The following is a 22918-nucleotide window of genomic DNA, read 5'->3' as shown; positions in this document are numbered from 1 at the left end:
CAGGACAAGGCAAAAAGAGTACCTTTGAACCCGCATATACTACCCTGTCTTTTGCAACAGTGCCTAGCAGCTAATCCCTATACTCAAGCACAGTCACATGACTGGAAGATTGCTGTCACCACTCCCCTGGGTCACCGACATGAATGGTTTTAGTGCAAAAAGCTGCAAGCATGGCAGATGTAAAATTTGCATACAGGAGTCAGATGCCCTTTCCATAGACATGATCACCTTTCCCAGCATGGGCAAAGTGACAGTGCCTTTTCAGGTGACAAGTGCAGAGCCTATAACCACTAGGGGGCACATTTCAAAGCTCCAGTATCCACAAAACCGCTTCACAGTTAACTACATAATGTCAACGTCTAATTATTTAGTATGGCTCACACCACTTTGGTTTATTAGATAAGGGCATGGACTTTTTGTTTTGGTTTTTCTTTTTTTTAGTGCAAGAGTGGCAGCAAAGTTTGGCCAATAGGACAATATAAGAATAACTTGAAGTTTGAAAACAAGCTGGGGAGTCTGGGTCTAGGGATGAACCTTAGAAAGTTTTATAGAGTAATTTGTACTACTATTATTGGGGGAATACTAGCAGCGAAAACTCAGTTTTTAGATTGTAAACTTCATAATTTTTTTTTATAGTTTTGGATGAATTGAGGTGGAGGTAAAATTTCCATCAGGTTTTTTTTTTTTTACTTGTTACATCATCGAGGAGATCTCCCTCACTACCCGTCCCTGCGACAACTGTACAACGGGGATGAAGTTGTCACTGGATCAGGAAGCCATGGACACACCAGTACAACCCCCTTTTTCCATATACTAAATATGTGTTTTTGCCTGTGTCCCCATTGGAGAGACTAGGGGAATCTCCTTAATAGGGAACACAGACGGCAATAAAACACTGGGCCCATATACCTTTTCCTGCTCTTCCCAAAAACATACTACAATGTTGTGTCTTGAGTGATTTAGGCTTTAACAGACTAAAATCTAAAATTCTGATTTAAAAAAAAAAAACTGTTGTTCTGACCAATCAAATTCTAGCTTATTTTCTCCTGCATTAGGGATAATCCCATTGGTTGCTGCTATGGTAATCATGACTGTCTGAGAAGGTCTCCTTCAAAGATTCTGATCCATGAAGCCTAGTGTTAAAAAGACCTTACCTAACTGCTTAAACAGAAGATGTTTTCCAGTGCCAAGATGGAGGCCACTATGTATCCAATTTCTTTAGATAGATAACTAGAAAGTTGGAAAGGCAGAAAGGAGGGATGGGAAGTGGGAGGCAGCACAAAAAGAAATTAAAGTGCACCTGTGCCCAGACTATGAACATTAAAATGTTTACATATTATAAACAAGCAGTTAAAGAGTTTTAAAATTAGGCCTCACTGACCTCACTAGCGGATTGTACCCTGAAGCAATTCCTCCTTAAAATTAGGCCTCACTGACCTCACTAGCGGATTGTACCCTGAAGCAATTCCTCCTTAAAGATCAAAAAGTTGGCTTTTATTTTCTCTAACAGTTTACAGCACCTGCTGTGTGTTAGGAGAGCTGTCAGGCTGCCAAGATTTTGCTTACATTGAAAACAAAGGGGAGAGGAGTTGAAATGTTCATGCCTCTGTTGTAAAATCGAAGAGTAATTTTTCCACAATGCCTATAGCTACATAAGAGAATGAGACATTATTTTAACCTGCTCCCACTGCTTGTTCAGAATATTTAAATACTTTAGTGTGTATAATCTGGGCAGAGGTTCACTTTAAAGAAAAAAAATCATAAAAAAGGTACTATATCTGCTGTGACAGGCCCACCTACAAAAGCCTGTCCAATTATGATACACGCTGTTGTAAAAATAGGTTTTATTTATAGAATTTTACAGCTTAAAAAATATAAAAAAAGAGAAAATGCTATTTTAGCTGGGAAGGTAGATTTGGCCAGGGTTGAGAATAATTTAAGTTAAATGAGAAGTCTCCTTCAACTGTTACAACCTTATGACCAAGACAAAGTCTATGCGATGCGCGATGTACATATACTGTGTGCAAACATACACGAAACTGACCACACGGACCACACTGCCACACACAGAGCCATAGAGTGAACACACACAGAGCGCAATGACACATAAAACACGCACCACAACCACAGTGTCCACAAATATGCAAGCACACAGAACACAGCGAGTTTGGCACAGACGGCAGCGTAAGGTTGTAGAGGATAGAGGCGTGATACTGCAGGGACAGCTTACCGCCTTTGGCTTGTAGGGCGGTTGGATCTCTTTCCTCTCAAGCTTCTCCCAGTCTATATATCGGAAGAATGCGTGGTCCTTTATATCTCGCTCTCCTTCTGGCCCACAGCCCAAGCGTTTGCCGGGATGTTTCGTCATAAGCTACCGAGAAATAAAACCTCATTTAATTATGACAGATAAGTGAGGAATGAAAGTTTAAAATTAGCGCTTGTCACATTTCTCATTTTAATGAATATTTACTTATCTATGGAACACATGTACATGAACCTCATTAGATTGAAGCCCTCCAACATCCTCTGGTCACCTCCGCTATTACCTGGCAACTTGTGGCAGATGCAGAAGGAATGCCATACAAGCTCTCAACTGAAAATTAAAGTGCAGCTCCAGCCACTTTCAGCCAGAAAAAAAACAAAAGTTATACCGTTCTAATTCCCTTTAATGCCCCCAAGATACCGCTAAGTATACTGCCAAGTTCTGCAGTCCTTAAAGTAATCAGAATAAATTTTACTGCACGAGTAACAAGGCCGCAGATGAGATGCTGCATGTTTCTGCTTAGCAACCAATTCTGTTGCTAGTGACACGGAAAGAAGCGAGCCTGAGATGTGCTGGAGTGGAGCAGATGTGCTACAGACGCTAGTGGATGTCACTGCAGTCCATGGAGGCAGCACAGCTGTGCACAAATGGTTGTTGTTACTCAAAAAACAAGCTGCCGAATTCACAGGTAATGTGACTTACACAGATTTACGTAATAAAATAAATCAAAGAGTCTTGCTGCGAGTTAGCCTGTAATAATTATTGTTATTTTTTTCACATAATGCACATCAAAAAAGTAAGGCTTACACACAATGAAACCATGTTTATCTGTGCCATTTACTTTGTCTTTTATGCATATAGAACTGCAGTAATCATTTTATTGGCATTTATAGTATTCATCTTTTAAACAAGTTATAATGTAAACCAACTGCTAGTTGTTCAGTCACAATGTAGCAATTTGTATTTCGATAATAAGGAGCACATGGTCATATTTTTTAAGACATTTCCATTGGAACTTCACACTTTCAATCAACGTTGCTATTTTTAATCCTCATTCTGCTAGCATTAGTAAATAGATAGGAAGGTATATCATATTGCCTCATTTTATACTTTTGTTTTTTTTTACATTTCTTCAGTTCCTTGCTGGTTTTCTTTGAATGAGCAACTGAGGTCATACATCCCAGAAGTCTTCAGGAGGGGAAGAGGGGCTTTCTCAGCTAAACACACCCTCCTGCATGCACGCTTGTGCTAAGGGCAGATGGATTCAGAACACCAAGAATGGGAATGACCAGTGATCATATGACCACTGTGATTGGCTATAACAGTGGTTTACATGATCGTGAGCTGGCCCTGTCTTGTACTGATTATTAGTGGGGATCAAAAACAGTTTTTGACAGCTCGGTCTCTGTGCTGGGAGCACGCAGTGAGAGGGTTCTAGGCACACAAAAATTGGACATTTAGTGACCCATATGTCTGGAGAGTGTGTGTTAAAAAAAGAAGTGTGGGATCCAAAGAAAAAAAAAAAAAACATACAAACTCACCTAGACACCCAAAGCATGAATCTGAGTTGCTGCTGTCCCCAGATGGCTCTACACTGAGGGATCAAAGGCCATTGATCACTTAGTTCTCTGGTCTGCTCTGAATAGAGAGCCATGACTGTCAGTCACCAGCTCTGTGCTGTGCCCCTCCAGCACTCACCAGAGCACCGGGCTGTGAAGGGGGCGACAGCAGCTGGTTTAGGCTCTCAGCGATGCCCTGGGAGGATGAGTCAGCTGCTAGTCAGGCATCTGGGTGGATGCTGACATTATTGTTGGGATTCCTGCAGAGCCTCTATGACATCAGCCAACAGTGCGTTTTATCCCACTGTTGGCTAAATCTGTCTCGCAGGAGTACACTTATACTTCTGTGCACAGAAGTATGCCCAAAAGAGCTTTGGGAAAGCTTCTCCTTTAAAGCCCACTCTTTTGCAGCTGTCAACAGGTTAAAGTAGATATGAGGCCGACCACTCACATCTTATTAAAGCTTTACACATGTTAAAGCAGAACTAAACATTCCTATCCTTAACAGCCAATGAATTGGTTATCTTAGCCTTTGTGTGATCTTCATTTGCTATGATGCTGCACATGTGATCAGTTATGACAACAGCCATTTGATGGCTTGACAGTTCAGTTTAGACAATGAGCAACTGTGATGTTCTTATTCATGACATGACTTAAGTTTAACTGCTTTGCGAAACAGGTAAATTGATGGGTTTAGTTCCACTTTAACGTAAATCATAATATTTTTTCAAATCTGCAGATATAAAGCTGAACTCAAAGTATGGAATTTATAGTATGGTTACTTCAGTCCAACTTAGACAAAGTAGAGAACCCTTTGCATTAAACTTAGAAAAATGCAAGATGATCTGTGAACCACACCTGTGCTGAGCGAGCAATGCCCTGTGGTTACTTTGCAGCAGAGCAGTTGTTCGACATGGACCAAAAAGACAGCAGTGAGTACTGTAGTGGTGGTGACTGCTACAGTGAGTCTCCACTGCCAACAAGTATGGCATATGCATACTTGGCTCAAGCAGGACCAGTGTAACTTTGAAATGAAAATCATACTTTAATAGTGATTGTAAAGTCTTGTTTTTTTTCATTAAAAACAACAAATGTGTTACATATCTCCTCTGCGCAGTGGTTTTGCACACAGCAGCCCCAATCCTCCTCTTCTCGGGTCCCCCCCCCCCCCCCGCCGACACTCCTTGCTCTTTCCCCTTGACCAGTGCCCCCAATAGCAAATCGCTTGCTATTGGGGCACTGGTGCGTGCTCGCTACTGAACCCCACTATATGCATCCATAAAATATATAGAGCCGCGGCTTGGCCCCCTCCTCACGCTCTCTCGTAAATAGCTCACTGGCTGTGATTGACAGCAGTTGGAGCCACTGGCACATGTTGCTGTGCCTCAGCCAATGACGAGAGAGACACATCTGAGGCTCCCATGCACATCGCTGCATCGAGAGGGGGCTCAAACCTTTCAAATGTTGCTCCCCTCAGTGCCCCTAAATACTTACCTGAGCCAACCTTGATCCAGCGCTGTGCCCATCTGTAGAAGCTCTTCACCTTTCTCTTTACTGATGGGAGCCATTGGCTCTTGCTGCTGTCAGTCAATGCCTGTGAGGAGGGAATCAGGGGTTTGGGTTGAGTCACACTGTGTGTCAATACACACACACACAGCTAGGCATCACGCCTGCACAAGTGCCACCATAGCAAGTGGCTTGCAATGGGGGGGGGGACCCAGAGAAGAGAAAGAACCAAAAGCACTGGCTGGGGAATGCAGAAGAGGAGTTTTGGAGCCGCTCTGTTCAAAACCATTGCGCAGAGAAGATGAGTAGAACATATTTGTGATTAACGAAAAAAACAAACAAACTTTAAAATCACTTTAAAAAGGTTTATTCTAGGGTGTACCAGTTCATTAATCATAAAAAGATTAGAATAGGCCAGATTTATGCCGTGCTTTGACTTGATCAAGTCAGCACGATGCATGGATGCGAATGTCTGACGCAGCGGATGTGACTCAGTGCCTTACAGCGGAGTTCTGGGGAGACATTATGGCTCACCAGCAATGCCCAGCCATTTCCTATTAGCTTGCTTTGGATGGCGGAGAAGATCGATTGCAATCAGCCTGCACAAGCACTTGTGCTGGGAGCCCTTTTCTGTGCATCAATCTGTGTGTCTGTAATATGCAGGCACGTGCCAGCTCATGTGTGCCCAACATGTGTGCCTCTACCCTCCCCACATGATAGAGGTGTAAAGCCTGAGGGTGCATCCTTGCTGGAATAGATTAGCATTTACGCGGTGCGCTTCACACCCATTATGCTAATTTTCAGCGCTGAATGCTTCAGGACACTATCAAGACACAGAGTGTTTTGATTGCCCTTAAGAATCCCAGCCCGGGGGGGGGGGGGGGGGGGTAGACACACAACAATACATAAATGTGAGAAAAAAAGGAAAATTGGTGTGACGCTGTACATGCACAAAAGATATAATAAAGTGTTTTAATAGAAGCAGTCATACAACTTCCATATACTGTATAAATGGGTTCTCACTTCCTCACTTCGAGAAACAGTAAAAAAGTAATAGGAGCGGTCATGCCCAATTGTAGGAAAAACAAAATAAAAGATTGCGCAGTCCCTTTGTAAAAAAAAAAAAAAAAAAAATTATATTATATATATATATATATATATATATATATATATATATATATATATATATATATATATATATAAGCTGCCCATTCAATACCCATCTAAATGGCAATCTTTTAGAAGTGTTATACAAAGCTGAAGCTTTTGAAGAGTCACAAACAGGTTCATCAAAAAAGTCAGCTTAATAGATAAATAAATAAAATAAATAAATATACCTGCAATTTATTTACAGCCCATTCAGACTGGCGCGATTACACTCTTTGGGGCGACCTGTGAAGTCGTGGTGCACAGCGTGCACCGCGACTTCGGCGCGACTTGCACGGACTTCATATAATTGAAGTCAATGCAAGTCGCCTCCAGGTCGCCCCAAAGTAGTACAGGACCCTTTTTCTAAGTCGGAGCGACTTGTGTCGCTCCTATTAGAACGGGTCCTGTGCTAATCAATGGCGAGCAACCGACAAGTCGCGCTAGTCTGAATGGACCCTTATAGTAAAAGATTCAGGTTCTTTTGGAATGAAGGAATTCTACAGTATTCTGGTCCACATCAGCTGACCTATTCCATGGCATAGGTCACATTATCTGTCAGTAAAGCCTATTATGAGAGGGGTGACACTAACCGAGCCTTTGGATGGTATTGTTTAGGATTAATATGAGCAAATGCCAAGTTTGAAAGACCACAAGACCTAGGATGGTGAACAGGTTTATGTGAGGTCACCAATGTCACTTTGGAGAAATATTTTCTTACTTCCTATTGTGTTTATGGTACAGGAAGTTAGGAGAAATCCCACTAATTGGCCCAAAGTGTCAAAAAATGTGACAGGGGTGTTCCAAATTCTCTACTTTATAAACAAAAAAGTTCTAGGCCCTATATGCATTTTGAAATCTGGATGATGTATTCAAACACCAACTACAAATTCTGTGGCAGATATTTAGCTCACCTCCTCCTATTCTTCCCTGCATACTGGCCAAATCAAAGGCACGGCTTGAGAAGAAGAGGTGGGACATATATTGGCTACAAGTTAGGAATATTATTTGTATAAAGCACATGGGTTTTGGGGGTACCCAGGTGCTCTGAAGATAAAATGAGTGTGCAAGTGAGAAGAAATCTCCACAAAAGTGAGATACCCAGCTTAGGCAGGCAGAAAAGGTGTCACCAAAGGAAGTTTTACACTCACCAGCTATTCTGGCGATAGTCGTAAAATGTTGGCTTTCCATAATTCTCTATCTCAGTGACAAATAGTCACTAAGAACAAGCGTCCTCACAGTCTATTCAGAACTACAAGCCGTCAGCCACAAAGGCTGATGGTATTTGTATAGTTCAAGTCATTCACAAATGATGCGGCCGCGTGTGCAGGGCCCTGCATGTTTTTTTCAAATAGTGATGAGAGGCTGCAGCTGCTGGAACATGTTACATGTTCCACCCTTAATATGGATGGAACATGTAACATGTTCAAAAAAGTGAACTTCTCCTCTAATCATTATGACAGTTGTTTTGAAGCAGGATATAAAGAACGGACAAAGTCTTGATTGAGGTGGCAGGCAGAGACACCCAACCTTGAGAGGAAAGAGGCCTTAGTCCTGCAGTCAACTTTGCCCTTGTGCAACACTAAGACTCCTTACAGGATAATGTCTTTATTTCAGAGCCCCATATGGGTAAGGTCAGACAAGGGAATATCAATAATTGGTTCAAAGGGTATCTTTAGGAACCGAGATAACCAGATTGGGGTTTCAAGAGGACCAGATTGGGGTTTCAGGAGGACACAGGAACAGGAAAGGGAACAAGGAGATTTGAGCTCCACCCTCAACAAATGCCTTAACTAGTGAGTGAGGCCAAAGGTCTCAAACAGAATCGCCAAGGCAGAAATATCTCATTTAATATTTAAGGTCAGATGTTTTTACACACTGGACTGCAAGGAAGACTGAATAGGGTATATTTACTAAAACTGGTGCACTCAGAATCTGGTGCAGCTGTGCATTGTAGCCAATCAGCTTCTAACTTCAGCTTGTTCAATTAAGCTTTGACAATACAAGCTGGACGCTGATTGGTTTCTATGCAGGGTTGCCCCAAATATTTCACTCTCCAGTTTTAGTAAATAACCCCCAGTATGTTTCATAGAGTACTTGCTTGACTCGCAACAAGCAAGTAGACTTTCCAGGTGGGATGGAAGACTTTGAGGAGGGGAATTCCTTTCAGGAGGGCAGAGATAAGTGAATCCGAAAGGTCCCTGTCCTTCAGGTCCGTGAGCTAGCAAATCCATCTGACCCTGCTCTTGTGACCTGCCACGCTTGTGCAAATGTCCCCAGAGGGGTATTCACAACCACCGTAGCAGGAGAGGGAGGCAGAATACCTTGGTGCAAACCACTTGTAGGTTGCAGTAACCCAGATATTCTGACAACAGCGGTTGTAGTTTGCGCCCAGAGAGATCCAGGAGATGATGGCAGCCCAATGTCTCCTCTGCAAAGAGGAAGGATGCGCAGCTGCAACAATGTCTCCAACCCACTCAGAATGAGGTGGTGCAGAAGAAGTAAGCCCCGGTTCTCACAGGCGCACTAGCTGCCACTTGGGGGGTGGGCAAATGCCGATGCCCAGTACTCACCACAATCTAGTAGACACGATAAACAGGGGATTAATCCTATCTTGGTTTCACCACACACAATGGGCTTATAACCCATTTGCAATGATTAAAGAAGAATGCACAGTACAACTAAAACAAATACTCTCTTGCTGTTCCATAAATTTTGGAAAATAAACATAAAAAAAGACGTTTTTTTTTCCTGAAGCTTTGTGTATGAACATGCATGTTTCTGCGTGAGGCGAAAGGAGCATAGAGAATGTACCTCCAACACAAGCTCAAACTAAAGGAAATTTAAGAAAGTGCTTGGGTGCAAAACTATGTATGTTCTCTCTGGATCTCTGTATATTTCCCAAGTGCTCTATTTTTTCCTCACAACTTGCATATGATCAAACTGGCTATAAGGGTGTGTTAGTATGGATGACAGTATATACTCATGAAACAGTACAAAGTGTGCAACAATGCAATATAACAAAGTGTGCATACATAAACAACCCACTTTTGGAAAGAAGCACGGCAATCACTCTATATTTAGGCTTCAGATCATCGGAATTTCTCTCTGTGCTAATAGCCACACCACAGGAACTACTTTCTGCCTATGGCTGCCAGTCATCGCCATCTCCCACTCACTTATTTCTGCTGCCTGTGGTTGAGGAGCGTCAGCCCAAGCACAGGGACATCCCAAGCAGATGTTTGGATCACTGTCATTTCACTTTGGATTCACACGGCATTTAAAAGACGAGAAAAACACACACGCACACAGACAATTATAGACAAGCTGACTGCCCCCTCCTTACAACTGCGGGGGTGGGATGGATCCAGGTGCTGCACAGAATAGGCAAACCGTGGAACGGACTAGACTGTAGAAACAAGTTTGCAGTGAGGTTTTCCTCTGAATCCGTTCTGATATTACAATGCTGTCCAATCTATAATCCTTTTTTCAGGCAATCCCTACATTTTTTTTCTAATCTGTAGCTAGACATCAACCACGATAGACAGCACTGCTTTATATGGATTATTATGTACACTTGAAGCCAAACACTAATTTAAATAAAAAAAAAAAAAAAAAGTAACCCAGCACTCGTAAAAAAAAAAAAAAAAATGAAACAAGCAAGCTCTCCCTGAAATACCCACCTCCTTCCTCTTCGGAGCTGTCCCCCGCAGACCCACTACATGTCCTTCAAGTATCATCCAACCCGCTTCCTGTGAGCTCAGCAGGCGGTAATGGACGCACCCCTGTGGACCTGTCATCATGACAGTTTGGGCTCACAGTTCTGGATGGAATGCTGCTAACAAATCATTCTGCAAGTGCTGAGCAGTCCATGTGCAAAGAACATCCATCACTAGAAGGGGAACCCTTGGCGTCACATGGCCAACCAGAAAACTGCAGAATTTCAGGTACTTATGAAGGGATTTTTAAAAATATAGGTGAAGGTAGGGGTTTACAACAGAATGTAGTGGGAAAAGCATGAGACGGAGATGTATAGAAACACTGAAACAAAGAGTGGTCTATGAAGAGGAGGTTGGCAGTGCCTCTCCTGACTACAGAAAAGGTGAGAAGTTTGAGGAGCTGGGGGGCGGGGGGGGGGGGTCATCAAGTGTAACATCCTAGCTTTGTCCCTGAATAGATGACAATTGTTCATCACGAAAGCGGACTTCAGGATCTCACATTCTCCCAATAGAATGGGGTACCCTGTGTGTCTAATACTTTCAATAGAGTATAGCAGATCATGCAAGTGAAATATAAACATCCCACCAAAAATTATTGTCTGTAAAATGTTATGAATATTTACATTGTCCTGTAAAAATAAATGATTGTGGGTTTATCATGACTTTAAGACAGCAGTTAATCTGGCCACGCATTTTACAACCTCCTTTAGCTCTACCAGCAACTATATAATAGAAAAACCTACCTAAATGAATATAAATTGTTAAGGAAGGCTTGTTGGCAAATCTAAAGGATCCTTTCACATGGGGTGGACTCCGGCTGCGATCCGCTTGCTAAGCAGGGGATCTGTCCACTGATCCCAACTAAGCAGGAGAATGACAGGTCTCTGTCCGCTCTGCTTATGCAGAGCGGACACGGACAAAGCCCACTCTCCTCTATTAACAGTTGGATGTAAATGGACCACCTGTCTGTTTACACCAGACTACCATCTCATCTGCTTCACATAGGGAATGGATCCCTATTCGTCTGTTTTTAGTGGACTGGATGTCCGCGGGTGTAAACAGACAGGCGGTCCATTTACATTTGACCGTTCAACAATGAGAATGGAGGTTTGGATCGGGTATGTCTGAAAAACTGACAGGCGGACCCAATCAGAACGTTCGTGTCATAGGGGCCTAAGTAGATCGTACAATTAGTTTATAATCTGTGTAGACAACTTGAGGTATTTGGAATTTTACAATGTTGGAAGATGTGAGTAGATAGTTCCTTACCCCTTTGCATATAGCCACAGCTTCCTTGGACATAGACTTGGGATAGGCTACATTGTGCTCCATGATAGACTGGAATAGTTCATCTTCATCCTCCCCTTCAAAAGGAGCCTGTAAGAGGAAAGAGTGTAGTTACAAGGAAATCCAAAACCCACAGTGTAGCAACCAAACACAACCTGTAAAAAGGCAGAGAGCTGTAAACTAGATAGCAGACTAAAAGCAAACAGCACAGAGGCTTAGTGGTTAGGATTTCTGCCTGGCAGCACTAGGTTAGGATAGAATCCCAAATAAATACTACCTGAATGGAGTTTGCATGTTCTCCCTGTGCTTGCATTGGTTTCCTCCCATACTGGAAAGACATTCTGGTAGGTTAATTGGCTCCTTTCTAAATTGGCCCTAGTATATGTATGTATGAATGAAAGTTGGGGATCTTAGATAGTAAGCTCTTTGAGGGGAGTGACTGATGTGAATGTACAATATATACCTAAGGTGCTGTATAAATGTCAGTGCTGAATAAAATACCTGTAATAAAAAAAGGCATACACTAATACGGACACCCATCAAATTACTGTGTTACAATTTCTAGTGAGGAGTACTGTTAAAACCAAAAAGACATATCAGACAATTGTGCACTAGTTTGGGGAATGTTCTTTCCTGTTGATCCTGCTAGAAATTTAGTGCTGTCTTGAGCATTCTGCAATGTTATCTTAGGCCCCTTTCACACTTGTGTAACTTCAAAGTCACACGATTTTACCGCAACTTTGTTGCCGCGATTTTGATGCGAGTTTGACTGGGCTTGAATGTCTTTGGACCTTAACCACTTGCCGTCTGCTCACATTGCTGCTACTGCAGCAATGTGGCTCGTTAACATCCAGTGACGTAGACCTGGACTCCGCCCCTTGTTTTCAGTCACAGCGGGAGTCGGGCCAGGGGAGGAGTGGCGGCGATCGCCGCTGTTCTTCCCCGATCGTCGGGGAATCTAGTTTGGAGATCCGCCCGCTTGTGTAAACAGAGCGGGCGGATCTCCTCAGTGACAAGGAGTGACAGATTGCAGTGTTCAGCATAGCTGAACATGTGATCTGTCCCTGTGTCACTCAGTCACCTCCCCCCCCACACGTTAGTAAGCACCAGGCATACATTAACCCCTCCCTCTCCAATAAAATTAACCCCTTCCCTGCCAGTGTCATTTTTACAGTAACAGTGCATATTTATAGCACTGATTACTGCAGTAATGTCACTGGTACCCCCAAAAGTGTCAAAGATGTCAGTCAAGGGTCCGATCTGTTCGCCGCAATGTCGCAGTCCCGCAAAAAAAATCGTAGATCGCCGCCATTACGCGTTACAAAAAAAACCACCAAAAATGACAGAAATCTTTCCCTTAGTTAGTAAACGCAATAACTTTTGCGCAAACCAATCAAAATAAGCTTATTGTGATTTTTTTTTTTTTACCAAACATAGGTAGCAGAAAACAAATTGGCCAAAAATGTTAAAAAATTTTGATTTTTAAATTTTTTGGGGGGGAATTTCATATAAAAAAATGTTAAAAATATTGTTATTTTTTCAAAATAAACGCTCTTTTTCTGTTTATTGCGCAAAAAGTCAAAATCGCACAGGTGATCAAATACCACCAAAAGAAAGCTCTGTTTGTGGGAAAAAAAGGACCTAAATTTTGTTTGTGTACGGCGTTGCACGACCGCGCAATTGTCAGTTAAAGTCGCACAGCGCTGAATTGCAAAAAGTGGCCCAGACGTAAGACAGCAAAATCCTCCGGTGGTAAAGTGGTTAAAACGCATCAAAATCATGCCAAAGTAGTGCAGGGACTACTTTGAAGTTGGTGCGACTTCGAATTGCACACATTGAAAAAAATGGAGAACGACTTGTCATGAGATTTTGCAGTCCCAAATTGCATTACAAGTCACACAAGTGTGAAAGGGGCCTTAATGTTATCAGGAAGTGTGTTAGGACTACTGATCACATCCCCCTAGGTTATGGAGAAAACGTTGAGGTGTTCTGTAGTCCACCATTGGGAGCTTGTACACTTCAGCTTCACAGAAGAGTCAAAGCTAATAACTCCCTCACTGCTGAAGGTTCAGTAGCAGGAAGAGGACTAGGCATCTCTGCACAGAAGATTTATACCGGATCCAGATGCCTGCACAATGTGGAGCATGCTTCATTACAGGTAAGTTAGATCACTAAGGCCATAGAGAAGATTTTGTTATCGGCTAAAATTGAGCTTTAAAGTGGTTGTAGTCTATAACATTCTAAACATGAACAAACAATATATCCGATTGGTGTCATTATGTGGGGGGTGTTATAAGCCTGGGACACAGGCAGGTTTTTTTTTTCCAACCCAGTAGAACACACTGGTCAGTGACGGCCTTCTGTCTAACAATGAGCTGTACACATGTCCGGTGTTGAATGGACTGTTTTCGGCCCGTGTGTCACCATTAAGCATAGCTGAAGTTTAAAATATCCTTTTAATTGGCTGGAGTATGGCAGGATATAGTGTTAGCATGACATTTCATTGCTATATGACAATGCTGACATTGAATGATTACATGGGCAGCCACAATTACACGTTGTTTTATACACTTTTTAGTGTGTGTTTTTTTAAATAAAAGTACCACCCAAGATTTTATACTATGCGAGCCTGGTGCTCGGTTTCGATTTCTGGGGACCCCAAACAGTGGAATATCTGTCCGTGGAGGATCCTGGATCAAACAGTGCGATTTCACTCACACAAGCCTTTTCTGCATTCTCGGTACCAAGTCACATTTAGCTCTGGCAAGCAAATACAGTAGCATGCATTCAAAGAAAAATAGCTTATGCTTGATATGTATTTGACATGATTTACCATGCATCCACATTGCATACCCACTGATTTGCATGCCTGAAACTCAGAACAGCATTTGCTGTGTTTACAGAAGCTCATGTACAAAAAGGGCAACTGAACGCTGTTCAACGGGTCTTTTTACATCACAGAAACCTGACATTTTACCAGGGGTGTGTAGACTTTTCATATCCATTGTATGCATGTGGGTTGAAAGGATATGTGATGTTTTTCCTCTGCTTGGACATCTGATTTGGGAGCCACATTTCTTGTGACGCTAGAACCCGGAATCACTACATTTGGTGTGGGACTTTTCCAATTCTGCGCATGAACTTTTTATTTGTTTATAGTATAAGAATTTTTCACTTTTTATGTTATTTATGTAAATCACCATTTGCACACTTACAAATACAAATTGACTAACAATATAAACATATGGTATTCAATTTGTTATTCATTTTGATTATTGTGACATCCTACAGAGAAAGTTTTATGTTAATGTACTGTATTTTTATCCCAAACATTTTTTGCCGCAGCTTATATTTAATAATTTCTTTATTTTTTATTTAAATTTCTTTAATTATTTAAAAATTTGGGCGGTATATATTGTTTTTATTTGTCACATATGTACTTTATATTTAATGTCTGTTTAGCAGCTTGTATTTTACTACCGTTTTGTTTTAAAGGATAAATTTACTTTTTGGAAAAAAATAATAAAACGCACATTTTTTTGCAGGTAAAAAAGTGTGCAATTTTTTTTTTTTTTTTTTGAGCATGTGAAGTATTGCACCACAAGTAGATTGCTGGTTCCACGCAGGTCTCCAGCAGATCTGCCAGTGTATCTGCTCACCCATACATCCCATACGGGTAAGCAGATACAAACTGACAGGAAGCATGAATGAACTACCACCGCCTTGGTAGTTAATTGAAAACTACAAGCCGACAGCCGCAAAGGTTTCTGGGCCTTGTAGTTATCTATGCACAGAGGCTTGTAAATCAGTGATGTGGCAGGGTGGGCAAAGCCCCGCTCCGCCACATTTTTTTAAAAAATTGTGACAGCTAACAGGGAGAGAGAAGAACCCCGCTAGCTATCACGGGGATCAAGGAGGTGCGGGGGCCCTCTGTTTGTAACATGTTGCACCCTGAATATGGGTAGAAAACGTTATGAAAGGTGAACGTATCCTTTAAGAAGGAACACCCTTAACTACTTATGCCTAAAATAACAACATAGTCCTCTTGGACTGAATAAAGTTGACGTTCTTAGACAGGAACACTGCTCTTACTCAAAATGTCACAACTAGCTATGTTTGAATAAGAAAAACATTTCCGATTCCCCAAAAGCAAATCAAGCTTTCAGTGCTTTGGTAACAGTGATGCTGGTAATCAATAAGAAATATTTGAGGTGCCACTGAAATAAAACAGCCAAAAGTATTCGCGTATGGCTTTATTTGGGGATGACTTTTTATATAGATCAGAGAATGGCAAGGATGCTAGCAGTGAAAATTGATGCATAGAAACTGGAGAAAAAACAAAATTGGTGGAGCTGCCCACAGTAATCAGATTATAAGGCCTCATGCGCACAGGGCGTTTTTTACAGCTGCTTTTAGGAGCATCAGGCATTTTTTTTTGTTGCAGCTTAAAAACGGCCCTCCATGTTATTCTATGGCCTCATGCACACACAGGCTTTTAGGAGCTGTAAGTGGCATAGGCATTTTTAAGCTGTAAAAAAAAACCAGCGCGTTCTGGAGCAGCGTTAAGCTGTATAAAAAGTCTGACGCTGCTAAACGTCACATACAGCGTTAGGCCACGTCAGACCTTTTTAAGCTGTAGTAGTTGGATATGAGATTGGAAAATAGAAGAGGGCAGAGAAAGGCTGCTAAACGCGGCTGAAATGTGCATCAGCGCCAATACAAAGCGCTTCTAAAAGCACGTTTTTACAGCCGCTTTTTCCAGGCATCAGAACTGGCTTTGCAGCTCTTTTTTCAAACGCCCCATGTGCATGAGGCCTTCTAGTATGTTTCAACCTCAGATTACACAATGACTAAATGATGTTAACAAGACCAACGTTTTTTTTATATCAATTTCAACACTAAAAAGTAAAAAGTTAACCAAAAAAATAATAAAAAAGCCAAAGATGAAATGAAATAATTACCTGCCCAGCTAACATTTCGTAAAGTAAGATGCCAAATGCCCACCAATCCACGGACTTCCCATATGGTTGGTAAGCAATGATCTAGATCAGGGAAATACAAAATAGTTAAGAGATTTCTGTTGACTTTGAAGAACAACACCAAATACATCCTAAACTTCTCAGGCCTCTTAGTCCTGTATGGGGGTAGTAGTTTAAGTTGGTGGATCTAGACTTCGCCATTTGCCGTAATAGATTAAAGCTCCTTAAGGAGGATTTCTTCTGTTCTTTTGTTAAATCTATTTTATCAGGAGCTCCCTGAGACCTAAAAATTATCCCTTGGGGTAGAAAGGGTGAAAAAGGCTGCCCTAGAAAATAAAGTGATGGGTGCTGCAATGTTTTATGTCCCAAGATATTTGTGCAGCAGATTTTCAAATGCAAGTTTTTTTTTTTTTTTTCTAAATACACTTTAGTGAATTTTAGTGAACACAAACACAGTATAATACCACGTTTTTTGGGTAAAATATAAAAGATGATGTTATGTAGATTAAATAGATACCGAACATGTCACGTTTTAAAATTGTGCAACACTGACAAGCTATTGTACATTAAATTATCCATAGGCAACATTTTAAAAGCCTTTTCAGGTTACCAGGTTAGAGTTACACAGGAAGTCTGGTGCTAGGATTATTGCTCTCATTCTGAAACAGGAAAGGAAGAGGGAAGCAGCGCCATCTAAGTGTAGCAGTAAAACAATTTAATGAATAAGAGAGTATAAGATACACTCACAAAAGTGTACCTGTAGTGACGTCTCTGAGGCCTGCCGAGTCCCCTAAAAGCGATGGGAGCCACCACCGTAACCGGATCCGTGGCAGTATCCACAGCCAGGGACACATCAACAGCACTCCACCCGGGGCAGAGCGGATGAACCACATACTTTCATGCTGGTTTTCATCATTATGAATGTACCTTATACTCTTTTATTCATTAAATTGTTACACTTAGATGGTGCTGCTTCCCTCTACCTTTCCTGTTTCAGAGTCCCTTTAGGCTCCTATGTGAGCTGGCAACCATCAAGGAAAGCATTTTTTATGGACTTAATTGTTATAATGAACCGTTTCTTCGTGGCGCAACAGCCATATTAGTACCCTCTATTTGCAGCCTTAGCTAGTGTGTGCCAATATTTGTGTATTGTTGTCTTGCTTTCACTCTGCCATTCATGGTGATATCTCACATGTGGTGCTATCAAAGTTTACATATGCATGTAGGACTTGTAGCACAAGTTTGTAGCACAGGTGGATGGGGACACCTTAAAATGTATTCTAATATTATTTATTTTATTTAAAAAGTATTTTATTTTTTTGGATCAACTTAATTGCTATCACAATGAATGAACAACATCGCTTGTGATAGCATGGGCTGTCACAGGTCCTCTTTTTTGGAGAGATCTGGGGTGAGATCAGGGGGAGATCTCTCCTCTCTCTCTCTCTTTCAAAGCATCTGATCAAACCAAGATCAGTTTGATCAGATGCTGTACAAGTCAATAATGGTTTGTAAATAAATAAACGGAAGTGACAAAATCCATTTTCTGACATCATAGAAAGGGGGGGGGGGGGGAAGCAACTTCTGTTCCTTCCACTCTTTACAGTAATTGCGATCAGAGGGGTTGCATCAGTACCGGGCTTCTGAATGGGATAGGAGAGCCTGGTAAAGGCGGTGGCTCCATTTTGCTGCCTGTAAAAGTGATCACTTTAACTAGATAGGGCGGAAAAGAACAATGCCAAGATCATGGTTGTAACTGCACTGATCCTGGTATAACAACTTAAACCCGAGGCTGTATATATACAGCCTATGGGTGGGAAGTGGTTAAACCATTTTTTGTTGGTGCTGGTAAGCCATGGTAAACCTGTTCTCACATGTCAGCATACGGCACACATTACCTCCGGGGCTATATAGTCTGGGGTGCCACAAAAAGTCTTTGTTGTCACTCCATCCCACATGTTCTCTTTACACATCCCAAAGTCTGCAATCTTGATGTGTCCCTCTGAGTCCAACATAACATTGTCCAGCTTCAAGTCCCTGGATAAACAGAACATTACACAATAACTCAAAGAGCAGAGAACATTTCTGTCACTGTGAACATGTTGAGATTTCTTTACTAGTTTTATAGAAATCAATGTTATAGCATAGTTATATTGATCAAGCTGGATCCAGTGTAAGTATGCAAATCTCATACCTGAACGATCTATGAGGAAGCTGCAAACCACCGTAGTAGTTGTCGGTACTACAATAATTATTATTGTCCCAATTTCCACTTCCTCCAATTTAGAGAATGCCTTTTGGACAAATTACAATATAAATGGTCTGACCCCAAAGGCTGTGCCTATCACTGTAGTAGCAGCCACTACAAGTACAGTGATTTGCAGCTTCCAGAGATTTGGATGCTGTCAAAACAGAATGAGAATGAAAGATTACATCTGCTTAGGTGTATACAGTAGAAGCTCTTATTTCTCATAGTGCCTTTTCATAGGAGCAGAGACTGATTAAAGCTTAACTCCAACCTTACCTTCAAGTCTTCAGTAGTTCTACATGTTCCTTCTCTACATTGAAATTGAAGAGCTTCTCACAGTGTGCATTAGAAGCTGCACCAAGGCAGATGAAGCCACCAGTTTGACTGTCCCTGCCCCCGCCCCTTTAATGCACTGGATTTCAGTTATTTCAAACATGGAGGATCAGCATCACATACAGACGTTACCTACAGTGTACGACATGCAAATTCAGTCTAGAAATGTGCACTCCTCCAGATTGACATCCATCCATCAAGGCATTTTGATATTTGCAAGCCCGCTGCTTGTATCAAGGCTGAGGACTCTTGAGAGGAGTACTGAGGCAGGGTGCTGTCATTTCTTCAACAACCTAGGTGCAGCACCCTACCACCCCCTTTCACCAGCTATGATCTCCCTACATAGCACAGAGACCCAGTGAAGACATCTCTTGGTCTAAAACAAAGTATGTAGTTAAAACAGAAAAGCTTTATTTAAAAAATGAATTAGCATGTTGAAGGAACAAGGCTTGTACATAGTGCCCCAAAAATCATTTTACTGTTCTTTTCGATGAAGGAGTGATATAGTTATACATTTTTCATGTGTAAGTTAAACTCACTACACCAAACATGTTTGTGCTGACCCCAAACTTCTGGTTTTCCTTCTGAGTAGTGCATGCATAATCTCGTGCACGGCTTGATTAACCCACTGGAGCCTAAGCCTTTTTTTTGCAAGAAAAATACTTCGAACGCCCAAACATATATATATATATATATATATATATATATTTTTTTTTTTTTTTTTTTTAGCAGAGACCCTAGAGAATAAAATGGTGATCGTTGCAATATTTTATGTCACACGGTATCCGCGCAGCGGTCTTTTAAAAAAAAAAAAAGCAGTAAAGTTAGCTCAATTTTTTTGTAGAATGTGAAAGATGATGCTATGCTGAGTAAATGGATACCTAACATGTCATGCTTTATCATGGGACATCTGCTCAGCCACATCGGTTATTATTATAAGAAAGCAGGCTGTTGGCTCTAAACAACGGTAAAGGGGTGGTGCCTCTAGCTGCAGGTATCACCCCAGTGCAACCCTGGTGCAACCACTTGCGTTCCGTCGGCGCTAAGGGGTTGAGACTGGGTTCACACTTGAAACGGATGCAGCTGACAGCAGGGGTCCAGTGCGTCCCTGTTCTCTGTTTCAGGGACTAATCAGGTCGGAATATTTGGCTGAATTCGGACCTGAAATGGAGCCAAAGACGCACAGGAACCCTGTGCAATCCGCTCTACAGCCACCCCGAGATGTGTGAACTGGCTCTATTGAGAGCCAATCACAATCTCCTGTAATACGAACTGGATGCGGAAAAACCCACATCCAATTCGCAAAATTGTGAACACAGCCTCAGACTACATGTCCCAATGCAACCCGCCCCAGCATACAGCACTGCATTGCTGCTAGAGGTCACCTAGTCCATGGGCAGGGCTTAAGTGGACTAAACCGGTTTTAAACCTCAGATGAAACATGAACAAAGCATATCCCTCTATAGTGTGTATTTGTCTCAATTAGGAGCACTGTCACTTTTGTCTGCGGCTTCATTCCTCTATAAGCATGAATCACTTCTGACACGTTTTTCAAGAGAAAAACACCAAGAGAAAAAAAAAAGGTGAAAGTGGAGGGATCTCTAGATGATTGACCACTTCAGCCCTGTTCTTGTGTGCTGTGAAGGGGGTGTGTCCTTTCTCTCCAATCAGCTCTAAGAACTCTCCTTACTGAGCTCTGCAGAGTGTAAGTTCAACTCTCCGCCCACTTTCTTCTGACAGCTCAGACAAGCTTTAATATTCAGCACTTTGAATGGATGTAGAGTGGAGAATATTGCAGATACAGTAAACACCCTGTGTATAAGGATTTGTTTCGTCTTTGTGTATCACCTGAGGCCAGTCACTTCACTGGGAATATGTAAGGGTTTACAACCACTTTAAGTGGTTGCAATATCTTTGTAATAGTAATAGTTTCTGCAATACTAATAGTTTTGTAATAGTAATAGGTATTACAATGTAATGTAATAGTTTTCAGTGGTGTAATAGATTGGTAACGCTCCGGCATGAAACTGTGAACGTGCAGAAGAAAGTGGCTATGTTACACATGCCTTGAGACAGTGTAGGGTGAGTGCAGCCACCTTCGAACAGGAAGTGGTCTCTAATGATATTTTATAATCGAGAATACTGAATGGTGGGTTACATCAATCAGGTATATTAACGCTGGAGAAGGTGAGCAACACTAAGTTAATTGTTAAAAAATGGGTTTAGTTACAATCATCATCAACTTTAAGGCAAAATATGCCCCTAGGAAAGGTAGTGACTTTGCCTTTGATTACATTCATTGGAACTGCAAAAGGCAAAGAAAGGCAGTCCCAGTTGTATGTTCTGTACTAGCGTGGCCCCATCAGGCACCAACTGCCTCTAAAAGCATTCTTCCTTGAGAAGAGAAAGGCAGGTCAACACCTTTGACTACTTGCACTTTCCCCTGGTTCAGTGGAGCCAACTGCTGACGTCATCGTGCTGTAGCGTCAACCTGGAAGTGTCTGGATTTGTATGCCGGCTGGTTTATCTTTTATGTGCATTCTTTTTTTTTTTTTTAAATAAAGCCATTTATTAGACTTTCTACACTATGTGGGGCATTTTTTACTCTTTGTTCTCTTGAGCCGTATGCTGCAGTCGTTTGGAGGTGGGAACCCAGATGACATCAAGAGGTGACAGCCAGGTTACCATAACAGAGGTGCACCAGTGACATCTTCCTGCTTGTGGCTTTGCTTTATATGACTTCTCTTTAGATTGAGGGTCATGTCCATCTGGTAAGCTCATACCTTATATATTCGGGTGAAAATGGTAGATAGGGATGCGTCGATGCTTTTTTTTTTTTTAAGACCGAGTATCAATACTTTTTTTCAAAGGAGTTGTAAAGGCAGAAGGTTTTTTTTTTTTTTTTATCTTAATGCATTCTATGTATTAAGAAAAAAAGCCTTCTGTGTGCAGAAGTCCCCCTTATCTGGGGTCCCTCTCTGTCCACGAGTGTCTCAGTCAACCAAGATTCTCCTTCCTGAATGGCTGAGACACAGCAGCGGCGCCGTTAGCTCCAGATGCTGCCAATCAAAGTCAGCTGTCCAATCAGGGGAGAAAGGGGGTGGGGCTGGGTTGGGCCTCCATGTCTAAATAGACACAGGGAGCTAGGACTCCGCTCAGGTGCTCCCATAGCAAGCTGCTTGCTGTGGGTGTACTGTACAGGAGGGAGGGGCCAGGATCACAGAAGAGGGACCCGAAAAGGATCCGGGCTGCTCTCTACAAAACCACTGCAACAGAGCAGATAAGTATAACAAGTTTATTATTTTTATAGGAAAAAAAAAAACGAGACTTTACAATCACTTCAAGTATTTGCCAATACCCATTTCTAGTGATGTGACAGGTTTTTAGAGCTCGTTCACACCATAAATGCATTAAAACTGATGGGAAACCGCACAGATTTCATGTATTTCACTTGCAAAGACATCAGTTTCACATTTGTTTCAGATCAGTTTTCATGTGGGTTTCAGTGAGTTTTTACAACCAGTTTGCAGTTCAATTTGAAAAAAAAAAAGAAAAAAAAAAAAAAAAAAAAGAAAAAAGTCCTTTTTGATTTCAGTCTGGATCAGGTGCAATTTATAATCTCATACACTACAATTTGCAATGGAATTGCACCTGAAATTGCACTGCAAACTGGCTAGGAAGGTATCTGTTTAAAGTATCGGAGCATTTGCACAAGTACATGTACTCATGCAAATGCTTAGTATCAGCACCAATACTGGTATTGGTGCAACCCTAGTGGTGGATTCATTTCTGAGCACCCTTTATTGTGGAGAAAGCGACACCATTTTTTACTTCTTGCTACACTTAAGCCCCGTACACACGTACCGATGGTCGGCATA

The 22918-nt window shown here is 41.7% G+C and overlaps 1 protein-coding gene across 1 annotated transcript in view; it reads right to left on the bottom strand.

Annotated features, from left to right (window-relative positions):
* PRKCB (protein kinase C beta) overlaps nucleotides 1-22918 on the bottom strand; it is a 394269-nt gene that overhangs the window by 11342 nt on the left and 360009 nt on the right. The window contains exons 13-16 of the mRNA XM_082260216.1: nucleotides 18358-18496; nucleotides 16442-16522; nucleotides 11463-11570; nucleotides 2231-2371 (exon numbers count right to left, since the gene is read on the bottom strand). Of these exons, the coding sequence (XP_082116342.1) occupies nucleotides 2231-2371; nucleotides 11463-11570; nucleotides 16442-16522; nucleotides 18358-18496 (469 nt within the window). The remainder of the gene's footprint in view (nucleotides 1-2230; nucleotides 2372-11462; nucleotides 11571-16441; nucleotides 16523-18357; nucleotides 18497-22918) is intronic.

Source organism: Pelophylax lessonae (genome assembly GCF_965119305.1).
Source record: "Pelophylax lessonae genome assembly, chromosome: 6".
NCBI lineage: Eukaryota > Metazoa > Chordata > Amphibia > Anura > Ranidae > Pelophylax > Pelophylax lessonae.
Note: the sequence above shows the minus strand (reverse complement) of the source record. Positions and strands in the feature narration are given on the sequence as shown.